The 25,635-nt window shown below is 41.9% G+C and overlaps 2 protein-coding genes across 2 annotated transcripts in view; one reads left to right on the top strand and one right to left on the bottom strand.

Moving 5' to 3' along the window:
* The first annotated feature begins 8,649 nt into the window (after nt 1-8,649).
* On the top strand, nt 8,650-12,340 carry LOC121996844 (protein unc-13 homolog). Its single transcript, XM_042550975.1, has 5 exons — nt 8,650-9,214; nt 9,428-10,315; nt 10,400-10,855; nt 10,939-11,125; nt 11,198-12,340. The coding sequence occupies exons 1-5, from the start codon at nt 8,717-8,719 to the stop codon at nt 12,169-12,171; spliced, it is 3,003 nt and encodes a 1,000-aa protein (XP_042406909.1). The 5' UTR covers nt 8,650-8,716; the 3' UTR covers nt 12,172-12,340.
* Nucleotides 12,341-13,086: 746 nt separating this feature from the next.
* The window catches only part of LOC121996843, a 45,457-nt gene continuing 32,908 nt past the window's right edge, over nt 13,087-25,635 (bottom strand). Inside the window, exons 17-18 of the mRNA XM_042550973.1 lie at nt 14,221-14,346; nt 13,087-13,411 (exon numbers count right to left, since the gene is read on the bottom strand). Of these exons, the coding sequence (XP_042406907.1) occupies nt 13,349-13,411; nt 14,221-14,346 (189 nt within the window). The 3' untranslated portion in view covers nt 13,087-13,348. The remainder of the gene's footprint in view (nt 13,412-14,220; nt 14,347-25,635) is intronic.

Raw genomic sequence — 25,635 nt, 5'->3', positions numbered from 1 at the left:
TTTTTCATCAACCTCATTGTTGTCTGAAGAACTCGTTAAGAATGATGAAGAGTTAAAAATGTTGAGGGAACAATTTGAAGAACTTCAGAAAAAATTTCTGGAAAAAGATGAAGCTTTAATAGCTTTAAAGGACACAATAGCCGAAATGAATGGAGTTAATGAAACACTTAGGGAATTGAAGCAGCAAATTATGGAGAAAGATTCTTTGCTGACAAATACAAATCTGTAGCTAACTAATACAGAGGTACTTAACTTTGTATACACATGATCTCATTCTTTCTATCGTTAAATTTTATTTGTTGGAGAGTATAAGGTTGTTGTTATGGATATAATTCCTTTTAAGATAGGCATGTATTTAAAAACTTGATTAAAAAAACTTTTCTAGTATGCTGGTCTCCACAGGTATTGTTTTGTGACTATAAAATTCAATTTACATCAAGTTGTCATAGGTCTCAAAGCCAATGTTGCCATTCGTTCAGTTGAATACTTAAGTCTCTATCACTGTCACACCTAATATGAAGCACAGCAATCCTGTTATGCTGTATTGTTCAATGCTGCCCTTTGAAATAAGCTCTCAATTTTTCTAGTTTCCCTTCATCTGTACTAGTTTAATAGTTGATCTTAAATTTAAGGTATATTGTGAATACATCCACGACTCTTAAGTTTGTCTCTATATGTACCATATGATGGCTGTCATAATGTCCTTTCAAATTTCTTTTCTTTGACTCAAACACCTATCTTTTTAATATACAGATTAAGCTTGAAGAAAGGCAAGCTGCTCTAGAGAAACTAGAGTTGGAAGTGACAGTCAAACAATGATATATTTGCAATGATCAAGTGAGCCCAAATGATATATTTGTTCAAATCATGGGACTAGATAGATCTGGTCGAGTACGTATGCTTGGTGATGGTATTAGCCCATCTGATTTATGGGGATTAGTTCCTAGTCGTGGCACATGCAATCGACTAGTTATGGAATAGAATGCAAAGTTAGAACAGATGAATGAACAAATCAATAAGCAAGGCCAACATATTACAATGTTAGAAACAAAAATTTCTGAATAATCAAGCACAAATCCTCTTTCAAATTGTAATAATAGTCATGACATTTCATCGAGTAGTAATCCACAAGGTTCTATTCCATCTCATCCAACCTTACGGGTAAGTTTTTTTTAATTTCTATTTTATTATATATTCCACACATCTTGAAAAATTTTTGCTATATTTTTCACTTTCATGTAGATTGGAAATTCTGTCTTAATCAAAAGTTTATTTGATTCAACAAAAATTATGGCAAAAGGAGTGTTATTCAACATAGATCCAAATAATATAGTAGGAAGACAAAAACTAGGATCAAATTGGTGTGAAGTACAAATACTAGTTGTCCTAGGACCTTATGATCTTTTACAAAGGTTTGAGGATACACTTGGAGGATCGATAGTTTGACCTTGTCATTTGGTATGATTTAAACATTTTAGTGAAATATTATTAATTTTTTATATTTATCATGTTATTAAATTTTTAAATAAATATGAAATGTATTTGCAGTTGGCAATATACGAAGATTTTTATTAGTGCATATAGAATAATACTTTATATGTTTCTCATTCGATATGATTTTCAATCTTTTAAATTATGTTTATTAGGTTTATATTTTCATTGTTTAATTTACTTATACAAATTTATTGATTGTATTTGTAGTTGACATGTACTTGGATTTTGCATATGAAGGTTGAAGATGGTTAATAGTAAATTAGTTGGTTTTTTATTTTATAAGACTTTGTTAGTTTTAAAACTCAATGATTTGTTAGTATTTAGTTAGCATTGGATTCAATACCTTTACAGTAATAATGCATTTGTACTTTTGTGATGATGGGATGAATTATGATGATATGATGAATGAATGGGATATTTTGGATATAAAATATTTCTATTCTTATTGTGATGATTGTTAAATTATGATGATGTGTAACTTTTTCTATTATATGATGAATGTTTTGTGTTCTGAATAAATATTATTAATTTATTATGGTGTATTCTAAATGTTTCTATTTAATATTTTTATAAAATATTATAATTAACATTTCATAATGTCATTATAGATTATATAAGATGACAGTTTAAAATACCCTTATAAATTATCATTACTAACATAATTTATTGTCCTTATATAAAAATTTAAAACATTTATAATTGTCAATATAAATTAGTTTATGTGACATTTATATTTGTCCTTATTAACATAATAAAAAGACATGCATAAATGTCCATGAAATATGTTTTCGTGACATTTTCGATTGTCATTATATTCCTATATTTAAGACACTTTTGAAGTTAGCATAAATATTTTATAATGACATTATACAAATGTCAGGAATACTAGAGGGTCTATGCTAACACCGCATTTTAATACATTTTTTGATGATGTCACCATAACTTTAGTGTCACTAAAAATATACTATAAGAGCATTTATGTGTGTCCTTAAAGACCTTAATTCTAGTAGTGCATTATTGTCATTACTCCCCTCGGTCGAGGCATGATCACCCGACCGACCGATAATATCTGAGCGTTGACCACCTTGACTTTGACCTCCACCGTGGCAACTATCCTCCGCAGGGTGGGGCCCCTTCTTATCACCGCATCACATGTCTCCCCCTCAAGTCTAGTCGAAGGACGTTGCAAGTCCGACTGACTGGACAAAATTGTTTGTGAAGCTTTCGACCCGATCGGCTCCGACACTCCTTGGTTTCTGATCGGGCTAACGTGGCCCCACGGTCGGCTATGTGACCGCTCTTTGCAGGTTGGCCTGTTGAAGATTGTCGTTCGGCCATAGGTTTTCTCTCTTAAGCCGATCGGCACAACGAACATTCATACTTGGAAATCTTTTCATGGGCTTCTTTGGGTGGGCGTGATCCGGGATTACATCAGTTATATTTTTGGGAGACCATGTAAATCCCGGCTCATGATGGCTAAGCATGACCCATGCCTCCTTAATTGCCTCCCTTAAATGTCGGCCCATGGTGAGGCGTCACGTGTCCTGCCCGCTGCCGCCGCACACTTGACATGACAGATGGATATCCGCTGGCGATGTGACGTTTGACCCTTCAAATTCAACGACCTGATTTTTGCCTGGGTTTCCGCAACCTAGATCAGTCGGCCTCGAGGCTTATAAGCCCGTGTGCATTGGCCTCTCCTCCTTTGCATCTCTGTCTTCTAGCTCTTCGGCGATAACTACATTTCTGTGCTCCGGCGACATTCTTCCTTTCTTGCTCCTCCGGCGACCTCCTTCCCATCGCCTATCACCTTCTTCCTCTGCACTTTCCTGTCTTCGAGTTTTTCGACGTTTCTTCATCTATGTTCTAGCGATATTTTTCCAATAGGCTTTCTTCCCCTCGCATCTTTTCATTCTCCTTTATTTTTGTAATGGCGAGTTCCCCACAGCCGCATGTTGACATCCCTGGGCTTTGGTTCCCCACAACCCAGGTTTAACGTCGGCGACGATGAGAGTCTGACCTCTGCCTTTGAGTTTCCTTCTGGATACAAAATTGTTCTTCCTTCTCCTTCCGATCGGCCAAACTCTCCGCCGCCCGACTATCTTACCTTCTTTAGGGATCAGTTTACTGTCAGTCTGCGGTTTCCTATTCATCCCTTCTTTTCCGCCGTTTGTAAATACTTTCGCATCTCCCTTCATCAATTAATGTTGAACTCCTTTCGGCTACTGTGCAAGATAGTTGTTCTATTCCGCCTGCACGACATTCCTCTCACTCCCCGAATTTTCCACTATTTTTATTACCCGAAAGTGTCCGAGCCGGGGACTTTTCTTTTCCAAGCCCGAGTGGATTTAGTTTTCTTTGACAAAATGTTAACCTCCAACAAGCATTGGAGGGAATATTTCTTTTTTTGTACGTCTTCCCGAGCGGCTAGACTTCCCGACCCACTGGCAGCACGAAATAGCGAATCAGCCTCCCTTGAAATAGTACAAGAGTCGATCGGACTACCTCAATGCAGCTTTAATGTTGGTCGGTCAGAAATATGACATCCACAAGCTACTGCTGGAGGGTGTCCTCTACATTTTCGGCCTGAGTCCGATCCACACCCGGCTTCTGTCCAACCTAGGTATGTAACTTCTTCACTCCTTCATTTGATTCTAACTGATTTTTCTTCCTCTTTTGCAGCTGAAGTCATGCTACATGCACGTTTAGCCGGTAAGGCTAAGCTTGCGGATGTCGCGATCTATGCAGTGGCTATGGAGGAGTTGGAGAGACATGGTCTACAGCCAGTCGGCTTTCACAAAGGCCCACAAGACGAGAGCGAAGCAGCTCCGGTCTTGGTGAGCGGAGGGGCAGCCAGCTGGACACTTAGTGGTGGAGCGACTGGTGGGTCACAACCTCCCTCCGAACGGCATATGGTCGTTCAAGTTAAGGGGGCGTCTGGCTCGACCTCCTTAGGAGATCCGCTGATCAGGCGTAAGAGGTTCCGGGCAGAGCCCTCATCATTCTCCGCATCCTCGGTGGTGCAGTCCGTCAAACAGGTTGAAACTTCAACCCCCGCTCCAGTTCAAGAGACTGCTGCCCCCACGTCATCTAATCGGATGTCATCATTATTCGATCTACCGCAAGGGACTCTCTGCGCACCACTAGTGGCCTTCATGCCACCACCATCAAAGGTAAAAAAAATCTAGCATCCGTCTTGTATCCTCGTCTCGGTCGTCCGAACGAGCGACCTCAGCCCAGTCAGTCCTGAGTGGCCAGCGCCATATAACGACGATTCTCCATCTGCCGACTGAAAAATGGCGCGAGTCGGATATCGTTGAATCCCGAGCCCCCGAGCACCAAATAATTATCCAGGGGTCGCTCGCCCAGATATGGGCTAACGGCCGAGCCTGTGCGGCGATGATGCCTCCGAGGGCGCTTTGCGGAGATGTCCACTGGGGTAAGTGTTGTGTCTTATTATATTTTCTCCATTTATCCCCGGTCGACACTTACACTTTCCTGGTTATTCGTAGTATTGGGTAGAGAATCTGGTCATGTGCCAGAGGCTCACATTTTTGGAGGAGGAAGTCAAGAAGATGAAGGCGTCGAGTGGTCAATCCTCCACCTCTCAAGAGCAGACAAATGCTGATGTGGCTAAGCTGAGTGTTGATCTGGAGAAGAGCACTGCACTGCTCGAGGCCGAGCAGGAAAAGAGCACAAAACAGGCCTCTCTGTTGGCTTGGCTTAACAAGCAAGTCATTACCTTTGACGCTAAGATCGAATCGACCAATGCGAGGAAACTCCGGTACATCGAAGACCTGGACTTGAAGAATAAAGAGGCCCAGACCCTCGCTAAGAAACTTAAAGAAGCTGAAGATTTTTTGGTCGCCAAACGGAAGAGCCGATCGACCGAAGAAATTGCCCTTCGAGGCCAACTCTCCTCAAAAAATAATGAGCTGGCCACCACAAAGGATGCGATGGAGGCCTTTCGAGCGACCTTAAAAACTTATCAAGATGTCGAGCCTAGCCGGTTTAGGGCTATGAGGAGGAACTACATCTGCTCAGACGCTTTCAATGACAAGGTCACCGACCAAGCACTTCGCCTGTTCGACCTGGCGATCGAAGGGACGTTCAGCCAACTCCAGGCAGGCAGCTACCCCTCTACTACTTTATCGAGTAAGGTCATCAGTCGGGACAAGCTGACCGAATCGTTGCTCGATAATGCCTTAGATTACCTTGAGTGAGGTTGATAGTTCTACCTTTGTAAAATTTTGAAGTTTCAATGAATGTTTGCCCGTTCGGCTAAGCTTTTTTGTCTTCTAGTATTTGTTTTTCCAACTTGTCTTTCAAACATTGCATAAACTTGTGGTCATGTGATTCCTCTAATCGGCAACGACTAGTCTATCTAGCCGATCGATCCGTTTCATTTTCAGAGTTTATGATTCTGCAACCTTCCGATTGGTGATGGGAGTATTTTGAAGAATAGTCTCAAACGGTCACTGTATTTTGAAGACTTGGAGCTTTTGAGTAGCTCATGTTCATGGTCGGTCATTCATCATTCTTGAGTTATAAGATCGTCGCTTGACCACTCATCGAGCCAAAGTCGCCGCTCGACCACTGGGGGAGACGAGGGTATCACCAAGTGTTGCTCGCCCGAGAATACCAGGAGAAGGTCAGCTTCATTACGGCTGACGGAACGTACTGCTACAACGTCATGTCATTCGGACTCAAGAATGTTGGAGACACTTACCAGAGGTTGATGAACAAGATGTTCCGACGACAGATCAGCTGTAATATGGAGGTATACGTCAACGACATATTAATAAAATCCCTCCGAGCTGCTGACCTGTACGCAGATATTGAGGAGACCCGCCGAACGCTGAGGGCTTATGGAATAAAGCTGAACCCGAGCAAGTGTCTGTTCAGCACGAAGAGTGGTCGCTTCCTGGGTTACATCGTCACCGAGCAAGGCATTAAAGCCAATCCAAGCAAAGTCAAAGTGTTGCAAGACATGCCGTCGCCTCGGAACTTGAAGGAAGCTCAAAAGCTGACCGGTCGGATCACGATGCTGTCCAAATTCATATCCAAATCATCCGACCGGAGCCTGCCATTCTTTAAAGTACTTCGCCGAGCTACAAAATTCCAGTGGGACGCTGAGTGCGATCAGACATTGGAACAACTTAAGGAATATCTTAACTCTTTGCCTGTATTAGCCAAGCCAATTGTTGGTGAGCCGCTCTGGATCTATTTATCATCCAATGAGTATAAGGTTGAGTCAACTTTAGTAAGGCAGAATGGCCAAGAGCAATAGCCTGTATACTTTTTAAGCCATATATTGAAGGATGCAGAGTCTCGCTACATCGATCTAAAAAAATTAGCTTATGCTTTGATTCTCGTCGCTTCCTGGGTTACATCGTTACCGAGCGGGGCATTAAAGTCAATCCAAGTAAAGTTAAAGTGTTGCAAGACATGCCGTCGCCTTGGAACTTGAAGGAAGCTCAAAGGCTGACCAATTGGATCATGACGTTGTCCAAATTCATATCCAGGTCGTCCGTCCGGAGCCTACCATTCTTTAAAGTGCTTTGCTGAGCTATAAAATTCCAGTGGGACGCCGAGTGAGATCGGGCATTGGAAGAGTTTAAGGAATATCTTAACTCCTTGCCTGTATTAGCCAAGTCAATTGTTGGTGAGTCACTCTGGATCTATTTATCATCCAACGAGTATGCGGTTGGATCAGCTCTAATTAGGCAGAACGGCCAAGAGCAACAGCTTATATACTTTTTAAGCCATATATTGAAGGATGCAGAATCTCGCTACACCGGTATGGAAAAATTAGCTTATGCTTTGATTCTCGTCGCTCGGAGGCTTCGTCTATATTTCCTCGCACACTCAATCATCGTGCTGACTAACAGCTCCTTAGGACAACTCCTTGGAAGCTCCTTGCAAATGTATTCATGCTTTTGGCTACATCAAAATCAAGTTTCGGAGCTCTATATTCCGAGGGCTTCAACTAGCGAAGGAACTCCTTGGGACGACGCCAAATATGATCCTGTCCGAAAGTCGATGAAATTGAAAGCTGGGGATGTGGCGCTCCCACTGACCACCTGTAGACTCCACTTAGACCTGCAACACATATTACGTCAGTGGCGAACCAGGGAAGGGATCCCCGCGTTGGCCTTCCGACTCTCAAGTTAATCACCGACGATGAAGTAGAAGGCGGAGCAATAACAAGAATGAACAGTGGCACGAATAGTCTCTATTACATATTGCGTACCTCTATCGATGCTTGAACCCCCCTTTATATAGAGCTCCTGTAGCGTGCGTGCACGCTCCATAAGGCGAGCACACTTCCCAAAGTTTTCCCTGAAAAGACTTGTCGGTAATGTGTCCCTGACATAGTACCTTAACAGGCCGAGCATATCCCTGAAGTGACAGTGGAAGTTTTCGTCGTACGATCTTTTAGTTGTCCATGTCCGGTGTCAATAGTACAAACTCCCAAAAGAATGTCGATGGATAACAGAGGGAGAATGCTGCTAGGCTGACCAGGTAGTCCGCTCGGACAGAACTTTGTTGTTCCTGTGTCTCATCCGCTCGACTGAAACTTCACTATTCCTGTGCATGTGTCTGCTCGGCCGTAACTCCGCTGTTCTTGTGTCTCGTCTGGTCAGCCATAGCTCCGCTGTTCTTGCGTCTAGTCTGGTTGGCTGGAGCTCCACTGTGCCAATACCGAGCCCTATCGCAAGGTCGAGCGGGGTAGCTGCTCAGCCCGACTTTCTGTACATCGTCTCCTCTTCCATCCGACGTCCGCTACTCCCTTGAGCGTCGGTCATTTTACACTTGCCCGTGTCAAAGGCGAGATCAGATCGGAACCTTCTCCCCTTGGTCCGGGCATGATCGTCCGACCGACCGATAATATCTGAACATTGACCGCCTTGATTTTGACCTCCACCGTAGCTATTCTCCGCGAGGGCCCCTCCTTATCACCGCATTAATTATTAATACAATAAATATTTGATTGATTTTAACTAAATTAAGATAAAAACAAGGTATTTTTTTCTTTAAAAAATATATATATATTTTTTTTAAAAAAAACAAATATTCCAATTTCCGCGCAACGATTTCCTTCGGTTTTCGCTTTCCCTCCTCCATTTCCTCTTCGCCCTCCAATCCCAACGACGACGGTGGAGCCCATCATGTCTCTCCGCCCCTCACTCGCCGCAGCCTGACCCGTCACCACCGGACAATGGGCCGCCACCACAGCCCCTCCCTCTCCACCGCCTCGCCCTCCGACACCAACGCCGATGCGGACTTCGACGCCGTCGTCGAAAGCCCCTTCGGGCGGATCGACTCCCTCACGCGATCCGACATCCGCGAGGCGGCGTACGAGCTCTTCTTCATGTCGTGCCGCTCGTCGCCGGGCTTCGGAGGCATCAAGAGCTCCATCAACTACCACCCGGCGGTGGAGGGCGGCGGCGGCAATGGTGGCGGAGGGGAACCACCAGGATCCCCCAAGATCTGCTCAGGGATGACGGTGCCGAACAGCAGGATCAAGAAGGCATTGGGGCTCTCGACACGGAGGTCGTCCCCGATGAGGAAAGGCATGTTGAATGGGGTCTCTAACTCGCCTGGGAAGGCGAAGCGGCCGATGACGTCGGCGGAGATCATGCGATTGCAAATGTGCGTCCCGGAGCATAGCGATCACCGACTAAGGAAGACCCTCATGCGAACCCTAGTTGGACAGGTGAGGCCATGCATCTCTAATCTTGCCCCTCAAACTTGCCCATTTTTTCCCCGTAATAAAAAATTCATCCAACATTCAAGATCAAAACTTTTTTGTTTGTTTGTTTTGGTTGTAAGCTTCCAAAACTTGATTTTGATGTAGCCAAAAGCATGAATAGATTTGCAAAAAAATAAAATAAAAAAAGTTGTTTATTTCCAATGTTTGTGTTAGCAGACGAGTAGAAAGGCAGAGACGATCATTCTTCCTCTGGAGCTCCTTCGCCAGTTGAAGCCCTCGGAATTCTACGACGCACAGGAATACCATCAATGGCAGCGGCGGCAGCTCAAGCTCCTCGAGGCAGGCCTCCTCTTGTACCCTTCGCAGCCCGTCGACCGCCAAAATCCCGCCGCCGTGCGTCTGCTAGACATCATCAAAGCCACCGAGAACAGACCCATCGACACCAGCAAGAACTCCGAGGTCATGCGCATGCTCTGCAACTCTGTCATCGCCTTAGCTTGGCGTAACTCCGGCACCGGTTCCTCCTCAGAAAGTTGCCACTGGGTGGACGGCTACCCGGTGAACATCCACCTCTACCTCGCCCTGCTCCGTTCCATCTTCGACCTCCGTGAAGAAACCGTGGTCTTAGACGAGGTGGACGAGCTGATTGAGCTGATGAAGAAGACATGGTCGAGCTTGGGCATAAACAGGATGATCCACAATGTTTGCTTTGCTTGGGTTTTCTTCCAACAGTACGTCGAGACCAGGCAAAATGAGCCGGATCTACTTGGAGCCGCGGTGACGATACTGGTCGAGGTTGCTCATGACGCGAAGAAGCCCAATCCCGAAGCTAACTACACAAAGCTCTTGTTCGGTTCACTCAGTACCATGTATGGTTGGGCAGAGAAGATGATGTTGGATTACCAAGAGTACTTCGACAAGGACACCATCACGAACATGGAACATGTTCTTACCCTGGTGATCTCCACCTCGAAGATAATCGGTGAAGATCTTTCAAGTGAAGTGATCTTTGCAGACAACAATCCTGTCGAAACAGGGGCAAATACATCGACAAAGAAAGTGGATTACTTCATAAAGTCTTCCATAAGAAACGCATTCACCAAGGTACTTTTTCTTTCTTTCTTTCTTTCTGGTGTGACTTCGAGGCTCATAAAATATTGCTCCTGTTTGATTAGAATTTCATGGTAGATGTTAGAACACGGAGCAGCCGCCCAAAACGATAGCATGATTGTCAAAGTAGACGAAGATCCGAGCAACATTATGATCCATCTCGCTAACGATACCGAAGAAATGGCAAAGCTAGGGAAGGAAGTATTTGGGCCCGTGCTGAAGAAATGGCACCCGATGCCAATTGCCGTGGCGGTGGTGACCATCCACAGCTGCTTTGGGATTGTGCTAAAGCAGTTCTTGGCCAAGGTCTCCATCCTAACCAATGAGGTAGTCCAGGTGTTGCTAGCTTCAGGGAAGCTGGAGAAGTTCCTGGTGCAACTGGCAGTCGACGACTCCGAAGACGGAGGGGAGGCAGCACTGAGGGACGTGGTGCCTTACGAAGTCGATTCGATCGTCGGAAGCCTTCTCAGGAAATGGATAGAAGAGAGGTTACGGCGAGGAAAGGATTGCGTTGATAGAGCCAAAGAAGTTGAGGTGAGAAATGAATGATATCCACCACTGGATGCCGTTGGTTGCATCGACTCTTTAAGATTCACAGACTTTTTCTCGTCTTGAAGACCTGGACGCCGGTATCAAATAACGAACCGTATGCTCGATCTTCCATGGATTTGATGAAGCTAGCGAAGGTGACTTTTGACGAGTTCTTCGTGATCCCTGTCGGAATCCAAGATCACATGGTTCAATACCTTGCCGATGGCTTGGACATGCTGTTCCATGACTACATAGCCTTCGTTTCTGCATGTGGTATTTGTCTTCGATTGCAATTTGATTTGATCATGAAATTTAATGTCGGCAATTAATTAATTGATTGTTTAGGGACGAAGCAAAGCTACATGCCCGGCCTCCCTCCACTCACGAGGTGCAACCAGGACTCCCAATTCAGGAAGCTATGGAAGAAGACGGCCAATTGCAGGGCCGGGGCCGGCGGCCGGCAGAAGAGGAGGAAGGGCCGCGCCAACAACTCCGACCACCCGCGGCCGTGCACTAGCCGTGGCACACAGCGGCTTTACATCCGCCTCAACTCCCTCCACTACCTCTTCGCCAACATCCACGCCCTGGACAAGTCGCTCACCTTCGCGCGCAGCGGGCTCTCCCCCTCCGGCCGGCCGCGCCACCTGGCGTCGGCGCACCACTTCGAGCTCGCCCGGTCGGCGGCCCAGTCGGCTATCAGCCACGTGGCGGAGGTCGCGGCGTACCGCCTCATCTTCCTCGACTCCCGCTTCTCGCTCTACGAAGGGCTGTACGTGGAGAGCGTGGGCGGGGCGAGGATCCGCCCGGCGCTCCGCACCCTGAAGCAGAACCTGACGCTGCTGGTGTCGATCTTGACGGACCGCGCGCAGCCGGCGGCGATGAAGGAGGTGATGCGGGCGACGTTCGAGGCGTTCTTGATGGTCCTCTTGGCCGGGGGGCCGGAGCGCGCCTTCGAGCGGGAGGACTACGCGGCCGTGCTGGAGGACTTCCGGAGCTTGAAGCGGGCGTTCTGCACCTGCGGGGAGGGGCTGGTGGCGGAGGAGGTGCTGGGGCGGGAGTCCGAGGTGGTGGAGGGAATCGTGGCCCTCATGGGGTTGCCCACCGAGAGGCTGATCGAGGATTTCAGCATCGCGGCGTACGAGGCGAGCGGCCTCGGGTTGGTCAGCGAGGGAGCCGGGTCGAAATTGCCGATGCCGCCGACGACCGGCAGGTGGAATCGGGCCGACCCAAACACGGTGCTCCGGGTGATCTGCTACAGGGACGACGACATGGCCAACCAGTTCTTGAAGCGGACGTTCGATCTGGCCAAGAGAAGATGAAGAAGAAGCAGGAGGGTCTGAAACTTTACTTGAAAGGGATGTGAAACTCTGGGGCAGGCATAATGTACAGTACAGTACAATACAGTTGTGATCAGAACTTGCATGAGCATTTCCATTGTCTTCATTTTGTCATCTGATCTAAATCTTTGCGGTGGTGAAATTATGGGCATCGACTTACATTATTTATTTGGCAAAATAAAAGGAAGAGAGGAGATTGATTGATTGATTAGTTTCGTATCCGACATAGATTTTGCTTCAGCTCTTCGAGTTAATTTTTTTCTTCAAAAGTTATTATTAAATTTTAAAATTATCAACTTGTGTAGGTAAATTTTAAAATTATTAAATTATGAATTTATTATTTATTTTATCTCTAATTTTGAAAATCAATCAATTTTTAATACCAATCAAATCGATTTTTCTTTATATTGAATTAATTTGCTTCAATTTCAAAATTAATTTTGGATAAATTTAGTTAATAGATTTTAAATTGACATAAAACTAATTTCTATATATTTAACTAGTTCTCCTAATTATATTCATGTCATTAAATATTAATTTGATCCAATAGATTGAGAACAATAATTTTTTAACACTAATGAAATTTTTAAATACATTTTAAAAAAATATTACTCTTAATATATTAGGTTAAATTAATATTTTAGAACATGAATATAATAAAAAAATAGATAAACACATAAAAATTAATTTCATGTCAATTTGAGATCGTTTAATCCATCAATTAATTTTTATTTTTTTTATAATATCAATTGTTGGACCAAACGTCTTCAGACTGATATGAGACTAGCTATACGTATTTAGTTAACTTTCCTAATTATATTTATATTCTCACATATTAATTTTATTCAATATATTTAGAACAGTGATTTTTTAAATATAAACCAAACTTATTCATTCAACTCAATTTAGACAAATTTGATATCAACTTAAAAATTCTCTAATAAACAGGTAAACAATACTGCTAATACTCCTAAAAGAACTTAACCCCCATACGCAAGATTCTTGTACAAGAGATGGTACTCATCAAAACTCCTAAGCTACTTTAAGAAAAATAATCATAACAAAGCATCACAAATAGTGTAAAGCAAGAAATATACAAATAGAAAGCTTGGTTGATGAGCGGATTATACAGAACTTCGGAAGACATGCAAGCCTTCAATCACAAACTTTCACTTGGATTTGATTTGTCAGTTGGTTGACACCGATAGTTCAATCTGACACTCTGGGATAAGAGAATGGTAAAGAGATTCAGTTTAATCCCATAGAATATTTTGCAATAAATATTTTAAATATTTTGCAAACATGAATGGAAACGCATTCAGAAGTTCTCTATATGCCTGGTACAACATAGTAAAACATATTAACACAAGAATTAGGCCTAAAAGATTTTAGTTCTAACATAACTATCACCAATTTACCTGCGGAGATGAATGTACTGTGCAATATCAAAAGTTGGGTCAAACTAATATGGAGCCATTCTTGCAGTAGGATCTGATCTTCCTTTCTCCACATGTTTGTTAGTAGTGTTAACTGTTACCACTTATATGTGCAATACAACCCTAACTTCAAGCGGGGTGGACAAGATAATTAACTTAACCATGTCAACTATGTTTCTAAAAAACTCAAGATCCTAGGAAAGGGATTGATATTTTTTATAAATTAGAGTTCTAATTAACAATAATAGTATCAATCTTCTATTCACTACTTTTAGTTTCTTCATATGGCAATGTCAAGCATATCTTAAGAAAATATGAAGCTACCAATAACAATACTACACTTTTGTTTATCATGATGGGATCCCATTTCTCATATTAAATGATTCAATCAAGTGGACACCTTTCCCTCATTTAAACTAACGATGCACCCAAATGGGATCCTATTACAATTAGGAAATGAGATTAAATCCAATAGTTTACTAAAAGAATAATTGATTTGACAGTCCTGGAAAATGTACGTAAAGCATTCTCAGTTAGATCATTCAGAAGCATAATTGAAGTCATCGGGCATTAGTGAAAAGATTGGCAAAAAAACCTCCAAAAGAGTGATGTAGTAGAAGTCTTCCATGTGCTGCATAAGGGCAGTCCCATCTCTGATGGATCGGAAAAGATTAATTTCAGTCTGTAGTATTTGTTCAATAAGTTGCTTCTCCCCTCTCATCTGCACAATTTTTTTTTTTTTTCAATCAGATTTACCAACATCATGAGGACACTTTTTCATATGCCACATAATTTTGTTCTTTTCACATGAATTTAATAGAAGATATGCCACAAATACAACTGTTTAAACAGAATAAGCATCATGCTATAGTAGCAACGATGAATTCTACAACAATTTGTTTAAGAAAAAATAATTTGGTTATGTCCATCTAAGTGATTAAAATAAACAAAATCATTCAACATTCATCGGAGGAACAAAAAATAATAAAAAGGGAAAAATGGACCTCTTGAAAAGTGTTAGGTAACATTGAGAATGAAAAACGTAGGAATGCAGTGCTCCCCTTAAGATTCACAGAGTCATCCATATAACATTTAACCCCAGGATGTTTGTTTTCCTTGGATAGTTATAGACAACTATAAAAACCAGCCTCATTTTCGAAAGGGTGGAGAAGTAAACCATGCAGAGAAGTATCCAGGCCTTATCTTGTTATTAATTTTCTCGTTGGGTTGGTTTCTAACCTCCTGCACAGACAAGTTTTCTTTGGCTCACAAGGGTATCAACAACAAGCCTTATTCCACTAGGTGAGGTCGGCTATATGGATCCTTCTAACTCATTGGGCTCTATCCCCTACTATATCATCATTTATATTTAAATAAATTTTATCTTATTTTATTATTGCTAACCAAATCTTTTTTGGTCTTCTTCCTCGTTTGATGTGCGTATTTATCATAGTTTCACATTACCCTTAGTTATTGACCATCTAAGTATATATCTATACCATATTAAATATCTCTCTCGGAGCTTTCCCTCAATAAATATAACTCTAAGTTTCTCTCTAATGCTCTCATTTTTTATTTTGTCGATCCTCATATGTTCACACATCCATCTTAACATCCTCATATCTACAACTTTCATCTTCTGCTCATGTGCTCATGTCATAGCTCAACATTCAACGTCATATAATATAGCAGGTCTAACCACCGTTTTGTAGAACTTCCCTTTAAATTTTAGAGGTACTTTACAATCACATAAAATACTCGATGCTAACCTCCATTTCAATCATCCAGCTTATATTCTATTAAGACATCTCTCTCAATTCCTCCATCGTTTTGCAAAAGTGATCCTAAATACTTAAAGCTCTCATTACAAAAAACTCATCATCCTCCATCTTAACAATTGTCTCATTACGTATAATATTGCTAAACTTAAATTTCATATATTCTGTCTTTACTCTACTAAATCTGAAATCTTTCATTTCTAGTATTTTTCGCCAAAATTCTAGTTTAGCATTTACTCCTTCACGTGTCTCATCTATCAAAACAATATCATCTGCAAACATCATGCACCACGGTACTCAATGTGTCCAATGAGTCCGTCCATGATTAGTGTAAAAAGATAGGAGCTTAGAGCTGATCCTTGAAGTAACCGTATCTATACTGGAAATGAGTTAGTTAATCCACCTAAAGTCTTCACTTTAGTCGTTACATCCTCATATATATCCTTAATTAGTTAAATATATGTTACTACTGGGACTCCATCATAGGCTTTTTCTAAGTTTGAATATCATGTGAAGATCTTACTTTTGCTCCCAGTACTTTTCAATTAGTTGTCTATAAAGATGTATAGTTTCTATTATTGGTCTTCTAATCATGAATCCAAATTGATTTTCGGTCACCGTAATTTTTATTACTTTTTCCCAAAGTTTCATAGTATGACTTATTAGTTTAATACCCCTATAAGTTGTACAATTTTGTATGTTTCCCTTGTTCTTATATAAAGGAACTAGAGTACTTACCCTCCATTAATCAAATATTTTTTTCGTTTTTAATATCATGTTAAATAATTTTATAAGCCATTAAATACCTTGTTTCCCTAGACACTTCCATACCTCTATCGGAATATAATCTGGTTTAATGGTTTTCCCATTTTTCATCTCATTTAAAGCTTGTTCTACCGATAACATTTGAATTCTATGATAAAAGTTTAAATTTCTATACTCACCTATTTAAATTACCTAAGTTAATTTGGTCACCCAAATCTTCATTAAAAAGTTAATGAAAATATATTTTCCACCGCTCGTTTATTTCTCCATCATTTACTAGTACCCTAGTGCATTCATCTTTAATATATCTTATTTGCATAAAATCTCTTGTCTTCCTCTCTCACTTTAATTATTCTAGAAATGCCTCTTTCTCTTTCTTTTGTATTCAATTTCTAATATAATCATTCAAAAATTTCATTTTTTTACTTCATTTATTGCTTTCTTAGTCTCTTTCTTATCTATTATTTATTTTTTTAAGTTTTCCTCATTCTTACAAATATATAATTTCTTATAGGATGCTTGTTTTTCCTTCACTTGCTCCTGTACTTTCTCATTCCACTACCAAGATTCCTTATTTGGCGGTGCATGCCCCTTTGACTCACCAAGTACACTCTTAGTTATTATTTTCAACTTTGATACTATCTTATCCCAAGTCGTATTAAAATCACCGTATATTTCACCTAATGCTTGTACTCATACATTCTCCGTAAATATATTTTGTTTCCCATCCTTTAACTTCCATCACTTAATTTTTAGAAATCGTGTATATTTTTCTTCTATTACTACTATGATTGAGGCATATATGCAATACTACTTGTTAGAGCAATCCCAATGGTCCGTGCGACCATGTGTTTTGATGTTTGGGCAAACGGTTTAAGTTAGGTTCACCCTTGTATTTGATATGTGTATTTGAGTTGTGCAGGTTTGCAGGATACACATATGACTTAGGTTGATGGCTTCGGATCCGGTGAAGGATGGAGCATCCGAGGGACCTTGGACAAGGCAACGAGGACAAGGGCCGAGAGAAGAGACTTCAAGGTATACGCGAAGGATGACATTGGAGACGAGTTGCAGGCTTGAATGCATCCGAGGGACAAGAGCCAAAGGAAATAGGCTTGAAGGCAAGAGGTCAAGGCTGCAAAGAAGCGTCAAGTGAGTCATAAGGGTGAGGGTTCGAGTGCTGAGAGATTGTGTTGGTGCAATATCCCTCAGGTCAAGGTTGACCTGGGTAACCAAGCTGAGTCTTGGTTTAGGTTTAGATGTTTGACAATAAGATATTGATTGAAGAAGAGTCAAGTAGGTCAAGGTTGACTGGATACTTGACTGGGAAGTCCTAACTGGGATGTTAGGCAAAATGAAAGTCCTGGTGAGTGAGGCTGATGGAAACGAGTCAAGTGGGTCAGTGTTGACCGGAAAGTCGGTGTGAAAGTCTAGTGAGTGAAGCTGGGTGAAAGCCCCGGTGAGTGAAGCCGCAAGGAAAATCCAGATGGATCGAGGATGATCGGACATCCGGGCTGGAGAGTCAGTAGGTCAAAGGATTGTTGGATACTTGGCGTGAAAGAAAAGTCCAAGTAGGTCGAAGGGATTGACAAGAGAAAAGTCCAAGTGGGTCGAAGGATTGGCCGGACACTTGTAAGGGAGTCTAGCAGGTCGAGGGTGACTAGATGCTAGGCATGACATACCAACAGTCGAGGTTGACCGAATGTTGGTTAGGGATGTTTGGGACTTGGTTTTGGACAAAACCAAGTTCGGATCGATCCGTGGATCGATCCGGATCTGGATCGATCGATGGATCGATCCGGACTATCCAAATGACCACGGATCGATCCGTGGATCGATCAGATGTCCCAATCGATCGGTGGATCGATTGGGACGCGGCTAAGCGCCGGATCGATCCGTGGATCGATCCAGCGCTTTCGAGACTCGGATCGATCCGTGGATCGATCCAAACTCCCCGATCGATTGGGAACATTCGAATCGATCGGGATCCGACCGTCGGCGTTGTAAAGGCGAGCGTGGTCTTGGTATCTCTTACGAGCTCTTCTCGATTCATTCCAGCTCCTCCACGGCTCTCTACACGCGTGATCGCGGTTCTTGAAGGTTCTTGGAGGCTTTCCAAGTCAAGGCGGATCTATTGCAAGAGGAAGAAGTTAGGGTTAGGGTTTTCTTACATCTTGTAAGATTTTGCTTAACTTGTATTTCCTTTCTTCTTCTTGTATTGAGAGTGTTGTAGGGCTTCTCCGCCTTTGGTAGTTACCGTAAAGGAGTGTTATTCATAGTGGAGGGTGTGTGCGTTGGTGTGGATCCTTGGATTAGTCACCTCTTGTGAGGTGGATACCAAGTAAAATCCTAGTGTTAGCGTGTTTGTGTTTGTTTACGTATTTTCCATTGCGCATTCTTGAAGAAACAAGCAACACCGAGCAACGAGCACGCGACGAGCTATTCACCCCCTCTAGCTACTTTTGGTCCTAACAAGTGGTATCGAGGCCGCTCTTCACCGGAATCATCGCCGGAAGGGTCAGCATAACAACAAAAGCTAGAGGGTGAAGAAGTTGAGCAAATTCATCAAAGTCAAAGAATTCAAGAAGCTCGACTTCAAGATGCAATTCAAGATGGACTTGGATTTGATCAAGGTGGCTCCAATACACTTACGAGTTTCGATTCTTGGAAATCAAGAATCGAAAATTTTCTTATGATGGAGATAAGCGATGGTTTGCTCTAATGGAAGGCAAAGCTCCAACAAACTCGGGCAAGCTTAAAGAAAAGCGATGGAGCTCGGAGAAATTCAAAGGCGAGGCAATGACAGTGACCAAGCTTCGGTCAACTTATTGCCTAGCCACATCTTGGCTCGAGTTGGAGAATTCAAGATGCCAAGGAGCTTTGGAGCAAATGGCGCAATTCAAGAGACCCTCCACTGTACAAGATCGTGAAGAATCCAAGAGGGTGACTCTTTGAGCAAGACCAAGAGGAGGACCCCGAGGTTGAGAGATACTCAATCTCAGAAGAGGTCCAAGAAGCTTCATCCTCGAGGAATGCAGAAGGGAACAAGGAGGAGCATACTCCTTGTTTCACATTCAAGATGATGAAGCCTCCACCTCTGGGATTGAGGGGAGCGTCCTTGGTGACGCCGGATCGAGAAGAAGGAGAAGCCTACTCCGGGTCAAGTGAAGAAGAAGAAGATGGTGCCACCTCAGAAATTCAAGAAATAGCAAATGGAGGAGCAAGTGTCATCCCTACACGAGAAGGTATAAATGTTTGATTAAAATAAAATCATATAATATGTTTTGAGTGTAGGAAAAGTGGGCTACAAGAGCAAGTGTCCCAACTTGGCGAAGAAGAAGGGTCAGTGGCAAAAGGGCAAGGAGAAGCCCAGGAGACCACCCCGGGACAAAGAAGAGGAGCATATCGTGCGCTTCTCTTGCAATCAAAGGGCATTACCGATCCCCAAGGGGAAGAAGGTGGTCGAGGCTCAAGGAGGCACTAGGCAAGGGGAGCCTCAGGTAAAGAAGAAGGTAACATTTATTGAGCTACCCTTTACATTATGGTAAAAGCATGATGGTTCTAACTTTTATCATTTTAATGCTATTTACCATGAAAATAGAAAGCATGATAGTGTTAAAGAAAACATATAGCTTTTCATGCTAAAACTACTACACCTAAGGCTAGGATTGTAGGTAAAAATCTAGGCGAAAACTCTAAGGATTTTAGATACAAGCCTAGAAACAAAAATGCTCATGGGTCAAATACTAAGGACTTAGTGAGAGAAAATCAAGTCTTGAGGTCAAGACTTGATAAAATGGAAAAGACCCTAAAAAGGATGGAAAATATCCTTATAGGGCAAAATGAGCATAACCTAGGTCTAGGAGCACAAAGTCATCTAATGGCCATAGAGGTTTGGGATACAAACCAAAGGCTAAGAAGGATGTGCTTTCTTACCATAGAGTTCCATATAGCTATGGAACAAACCCTAGGTCTAGTGATCAAGCCAAGAATACTAGGGAAGTCATCCCTAAGAGTATTTTTGCAATAAATGTGACTAAGACTTCAAGAAGTCTAAGAAAGTCACAAACAAGGTCACAAGGGAGGTTATCCCTAGAGTTGACCTAGAAAATGTGACCAAGGCTTCTAAGAAGCCCAACAAGGTCACTAGGAAGGTATCTAGGGAAGTTATTCCTAGTGAGTACCTAGAGCATCCAAGGAGCACCAATAGGTGTTGGGTTCCTAGGAGCATCTTCTCTACCCCATAGATGGGTTAGAGAGTGTCAACTCCGATTAGAAGGGTAGTTAACCCAACTTTGAGGAAATTGACACTCAAGGAGCATTTTCAAGGTTTAGTTAACCTTTGAAAATGAAATGGACCTATTATTTACTCCGTGAAAGAGTAAAATGTGCCTAATGGTGGAAGATTTGATTTTAATCTTAAATGGCACATATTGGAAAATTAATAAGAACTATCAAGTTAGGTTTTTGGTATGCTCTTAGGCAATTTAAGGCAATCCGGGCCTTAAATTTAAAAGTGCTGCTCTTGAGGAAAAATGGAATATGCCAACATTTGAGGACATGTTCATTTTAATTGGCATAAATTAATCAAGGGAATAAGAAATGCAAACTTAGGCTTTGGCATTTTCTTGAAGCACTTTGGGCAAGCTAGGGTTTAAGTCTTAGGATTAGCTAAGATTAACGATACTTAGATAGGTAATCTAGGTATATTTTATTTATGCTAAACCTTGCCATGATTGTTTGCTCATAATATGCCATGACATCATATTTAATCTTATTTGTATTTTGCATTCATGACTTATCATGAAAAATACAAAAATACCATGTCATGTCATACATACATCATGTAGTTATAGGAATCTTTCTTTTGAAAGCTATTTTATTTTGATGTATGCCATAACATTATCATGCATTATGTTTATTTCTTAAGGACATATGGCATTAGTTAAACAAGTGGCATTTGTTTAAAACAGGTGGAATAAACAAGTGACATTTGTTTAACAAGTAAATCAACAAGTAACATCCTTTGTGGATGTCTACCTCTCAAAATGCCTAGATAGATATGCATGATCCCTAGAATAGGGCAAAACCAAAATCTTACATCTCACAAAGACCTATAAGGTGACTTATATGTGTTTTAGTGCATATTATATACAAGTGAGATGTTAGGATGATAAACAAAACTCAAGATGTTGATTTAGTGCATTCTTTTGAGTTTTAAGTTCATCAAAACACATAGTTATGTGTTTTCCCATCATTGGGAAAGCTAATGTACAAGCCATGTGCATTATGCCCAAGGAACATGATGGGATATTGGTTTTGAAAATGTTTTAAAATGTTTTGGAAAACCTTGGTGAAGGCTATCTTTTGATAGTAATCACCATTGAATAGTTGACACAAACTTGAAGAAAACACTAAAGTTTTTGCAAGCTTTCAAGTTTGTGTCAATCTTTGAAAATATGATGTATTTTCAGAAAGCTATTTTCCATGATTATGTATGCCCTAAATAATGTCTACAAAATTTCATAATTTTGGATTTTGTAGAATTTTCTAGGGGTTTCGAAGTTGACTGAAATGGAATTTCAGCAACTATCGAGCTCCGATCGATCCATGGATCGATTGAGTTCCATGAATCGATCCATGGATCGATTCAACGGCAATTCCGCGAGCAGAAGCTCGCTGGATCGATCACCGATCGATCCGGAGTCTGAATCGATCCGTGGATCGATTGAAAGGTCTGATTGGAACCGAACTCCAATCGATCCAAGTTGCTGATTTTGGGGAAGGCCTGATTTCAGCATCTTTGAATCTCTTTGAGTCTAGGTAACCATTCCAAACCCCTTAAATACATTTGTATACATACAAAGGGTGTTTTCATGTTGAAAACAAGGATGGATTGGTTAACGAAGACTAAGTAGAAGTTTCGGTTGAGGTTGTTTCAAATTTTGAATATTTGAACCTCAAAACTTCTAAATTTGGGTTTCTAAAGGTTTAGGATTCCAAGTCATTGTTGGTGCAATGGCGAAGTTACCACCATGTCTTTAGGGAGGACTCTTTAAAGACATGAAAATTATTTTCATGAACCTTGAAGGTGGTTAACCTTCGTTGTGAACTTGCTCAATGTTGAGCATTTAAACTTGAAATGGGAAAATGGGGTGGATATCCTCATTATTTCAAGTGGACACTCAAGTGGTTGAAAATGCTCGAGGTTGGGTATTTGTCAACATTGAGGAGAAGTTAAGGATAAATGAAGGGTATGGGACCTTCATTATCGTGTTGATCACAACGAGTGATGTTGTGAACAACGATGAGCAACTCTTGGGGAGAGTCTTCAACAAATGGATTTGTTGAAGTGTGCCTGAATGGAGCATGGGTTGATGTGTGTCCAACGATGGGTTGATGTGTGCCGATGGGGAGAATGTATGGTTAAGCCTAGTCCTTCATTACATGGGAAGGTCATAGGGGAGAATGAAAGGACTCGTGAAAGGGAGTAAGTTAGGCTTTCGTTACCTAGAGGGAGTGCCCTCTTGGGGAGAATGAAGAGCTTAATTTATGCTTCATTACCTAGTGGCGTGAAGAAGGAAGCTATGGGATTAGCTTAACTACATATGGGATTGTAAGTGTTATTGTGGTATTGTCGAACATCAAAGGGAGATTGTTGGTGCATATCCTCGGTCAAGGTTGACTGGGTAACCAGTGAGTCTTGGTTTAGGTTTAGATGTTTGTGATAAGATATTGATTGAAGAAGAGTCAGTAGGTTAAGGTTGATTGGATACTTGATTGGGAAGTCTAGCTGGGATGTTAGGCAAATGAAAGTCCCGTGAGTGAAGCTGGGATGGAAATCCTGGTGAGTGAAGCGGTGAAAATCTGGTGAGTGAAGCCGGTGAAAGTCCTAGTGAGTGAAGCTAGGTGAAAGCCACAGTGAGTGAAGCTAGGCAGGAAAATCCAGATGGATCGAGGATGATCGGACGTCCGGTGTTGGAAAGTTCAAGTAGGTCGAAGGATTGATCGGATACTTGGCGTGAAGAAAAGTCAGTAGGTCGAAGGTTGACGGATGCTTGCAGAGAAAAGTCCAGTGAGTCAAAGGGATGGGACACTTGGTAAAGGAGTCTAGCAGGTCGAGGGAGTGACTAGATGCTAGGCGTGACGTACAAGTCGAGGTTGACCGAATGTTGGTTGGGATGTTTGGGACTTGGTTTCGACATTTCGATCGATCCGTGGATCGATCCGATCTGAATCCGGATCGATCGGATCGATCCGCACTGCCCCAAATAACAAAGCTCGGATCGATCCGGATCGATCAGATGTCCCAATCGATCGGTGGATCGATTGGGACGCTGCTTCGATCCACGGATCGATCCGTGGATCGATCCAGCGGGATCAGAAACTCGGATCGATCCGTGGATCGATCCAAAGCCTCCCGATCGATCGGGAACATTCGAATCGATCGGGATCCGACCGTTCGCGTCGTTTAAAGCTGCAGGCGTGTGATGATCTCTTTACGAGCTCTTCTCAGATTCATTCCGGCTCCTCCACAGCTCTACAAGCACGTGATCGCCAGTTCTTGAAGGTTCTTGGAGGCTTTCAAGTCAAGAGGCGGATCTATTGCAAGAGGAAGAAGTTAGGGTTAGGGTTTTACTGCATCTTTTGCTTAACTTGTATTTCCCTTTCTTCTTCTTGTATTGAGAGTGTTGTAGGGCTTCTCCGCCTTTGGTAGTTACCATAAAGGAGTGTTATTCATAGTGGAGGGTGTGTGCGTTGGTGTGGATCCTTGGATTAGTCACCTCTTGTGAGGTGGATACCAAGTAAAATCCTAGTGTTAGCGTGTTTGTGTTTGTTTCTGTATTTTCCGCTGCGCATTCTTGAAGAAACAAGCAACACCGAGCAACGAGCACGCGACGAGCTATTCACCCCCCCTCTAGCTACTTTTGGTCCTAACAGATTGTACTCGGGATAAAATCCTAAGTTTAGGGGTTACTGCAGCAATTACTGTAGCAGTACTGTAGCAGTTACTGTAGCAGTCGACTGCTGAAAACAGCAGTCGATTGGTGTAGTCGACTGGTGCAGTCGACTGGCAACAAACAGAATATTTCTGTTCGCTCGATTTGTGTGGATCAGTCGACTGCTAGTTTTGGCAGTCGACTGGTATCGAACCGTTAGGATGTAATGGTCGAATTTCCACAAAGGGCAGTCGACTGCTAGTTTTAGCAGTCGACTGGTAGGCGGGGTTTCCAACTCGTGACCTATATAACCAAGCCTTGGGAGCTTGGTTATAGCTGACGAAATTAGTGGTGATAAACCCTAATTAGTAGTCTACTTGTTCTCAAGTGTTTGTGAGTGTTGTGGTGAGGTTTCTCCACCCACAAGGAGCTACTTGAGATAGCCGGAGTTTGCCGGGGGCTAATCTACCGACGGATCGGGATCGTCCACCTCAAGAACACACCGTGGAGTAGGAGCCCTAATCTCCAAACCACGTTAAACGAATGTGTTAGCGGTTTGCTTGTTTTTCTTTCCTTTAGTGTTTAGCTTTCATATTTGTAGTTAGTTTGTATTTCCGTTGCGCATACTAACGAGTGTAGGAAGCAATCGATTTGAGGGTGTCGTCTATCCAACCCCCCTTCAAGCCGGCCACCGATCTCCTTACACTACGAACGTATGTTGGGTAGTTAAGCTTTCTCTAGAGATGACCTTACAATTTTTACCAATTTTTCTATCCCTCTTCCTAATTATAAGAAAGTCAATTTGCGATTTATTATTCCTACTTTTGACTTCTTTTTTCTTAAAAAATGTATTAGCTAGTATAAAGTCATATGTTATCACAAAATCCAATATAGTTTTCCTTTCATTTCTTATTCCAAACTCATAACGCCTATACACCCTCTCATATTCCTCATTTTTCACTCTGACATGTCCATTTAGATCGTCTCCTATTAAAATTATTTCATTTGGTGAAATATTTTATAATGCTTTATCTAGATCATTCCAAAATCTTGATTTGGTATCTTCATCTGATCCTACTTGAGGTGCATATATGCTAATTACATTAATAGTTTCGTTCGTCACTACTATCTTGAGAGCTATAATTCTATCTCCCTTTTTAACTATTACAACTTCATTCTTTAACGAAGTATCTATAATAATACTCACTCCATTTCTTTTTTTACTTTTTACTGTGTACCATAACTTAAAACCCGAGTTCTCTATCATCTTTGCCTTTTCGCCTACCCATTTTGTCTCTTGTATGCACAAAATATTAATTTTTCTCCTAATCATCGTATCTACTACCTCCATTGCTTTACCAGTGAGGATTCCTATGTTCCATGTTCCAAATCTTAAACTATTAGTTTTCTTATAATAGTTATTCTAATCTAACCTATGATACGAGAATTCTTGTCTATTTAACACTACACTCAAGTTCTCATAGAGATGTAACAATCTTTATCGATACGTTACAGTAGGACTTGCAA

The sequence above is a fragment of the Zingiber officinale genome, chromosome 6A (genome assembly GCF_018446385.1).
Source record: "Zingiber officinale cultivar Zhangliang chromosome 6A, Zo_v1.1, whole genome shotgun sequence".
In the NCBI taxonomy this organism is placed as follows: Eukaryota; Viridiplantae; Streptophyta; class Magnoliopsida; order Zingiberales; family Zingiberaceae; genus Zingiber; species Zingiber officinale.
This window is presented reverse-complemented; position numbering and strand designations above follow the sequence as displayed.

What these genes read in the sequence shown, in the direction of transcription:
- LOC121996844 (XM_042550975.1), top strand. Translation starts at nt 8,717, where the DNA reads ATGGGCCGCCACCACAGCCCCTCCCTCTCCACCGCCTCGCCCTCCGAC. An exon ending in ATAGAGCCAAAGAAGTTGAG is followed by an intron (nt 10,856 to 10,938) that starts GTGAGAAATGAA and finishes CTCGTCTTGAAG; the next exon opens with ACCTGGACGCCGGTATCAAA. An exon ending in AGCCTTCGTTTCTGCATGTG is followed by an intron (nt 11,126 to 11,197) that starts GTATTTGTCTTC and finishes TTGATTGTTTAG; the next exon opens with GGACGAAGCAAAGCTACATG.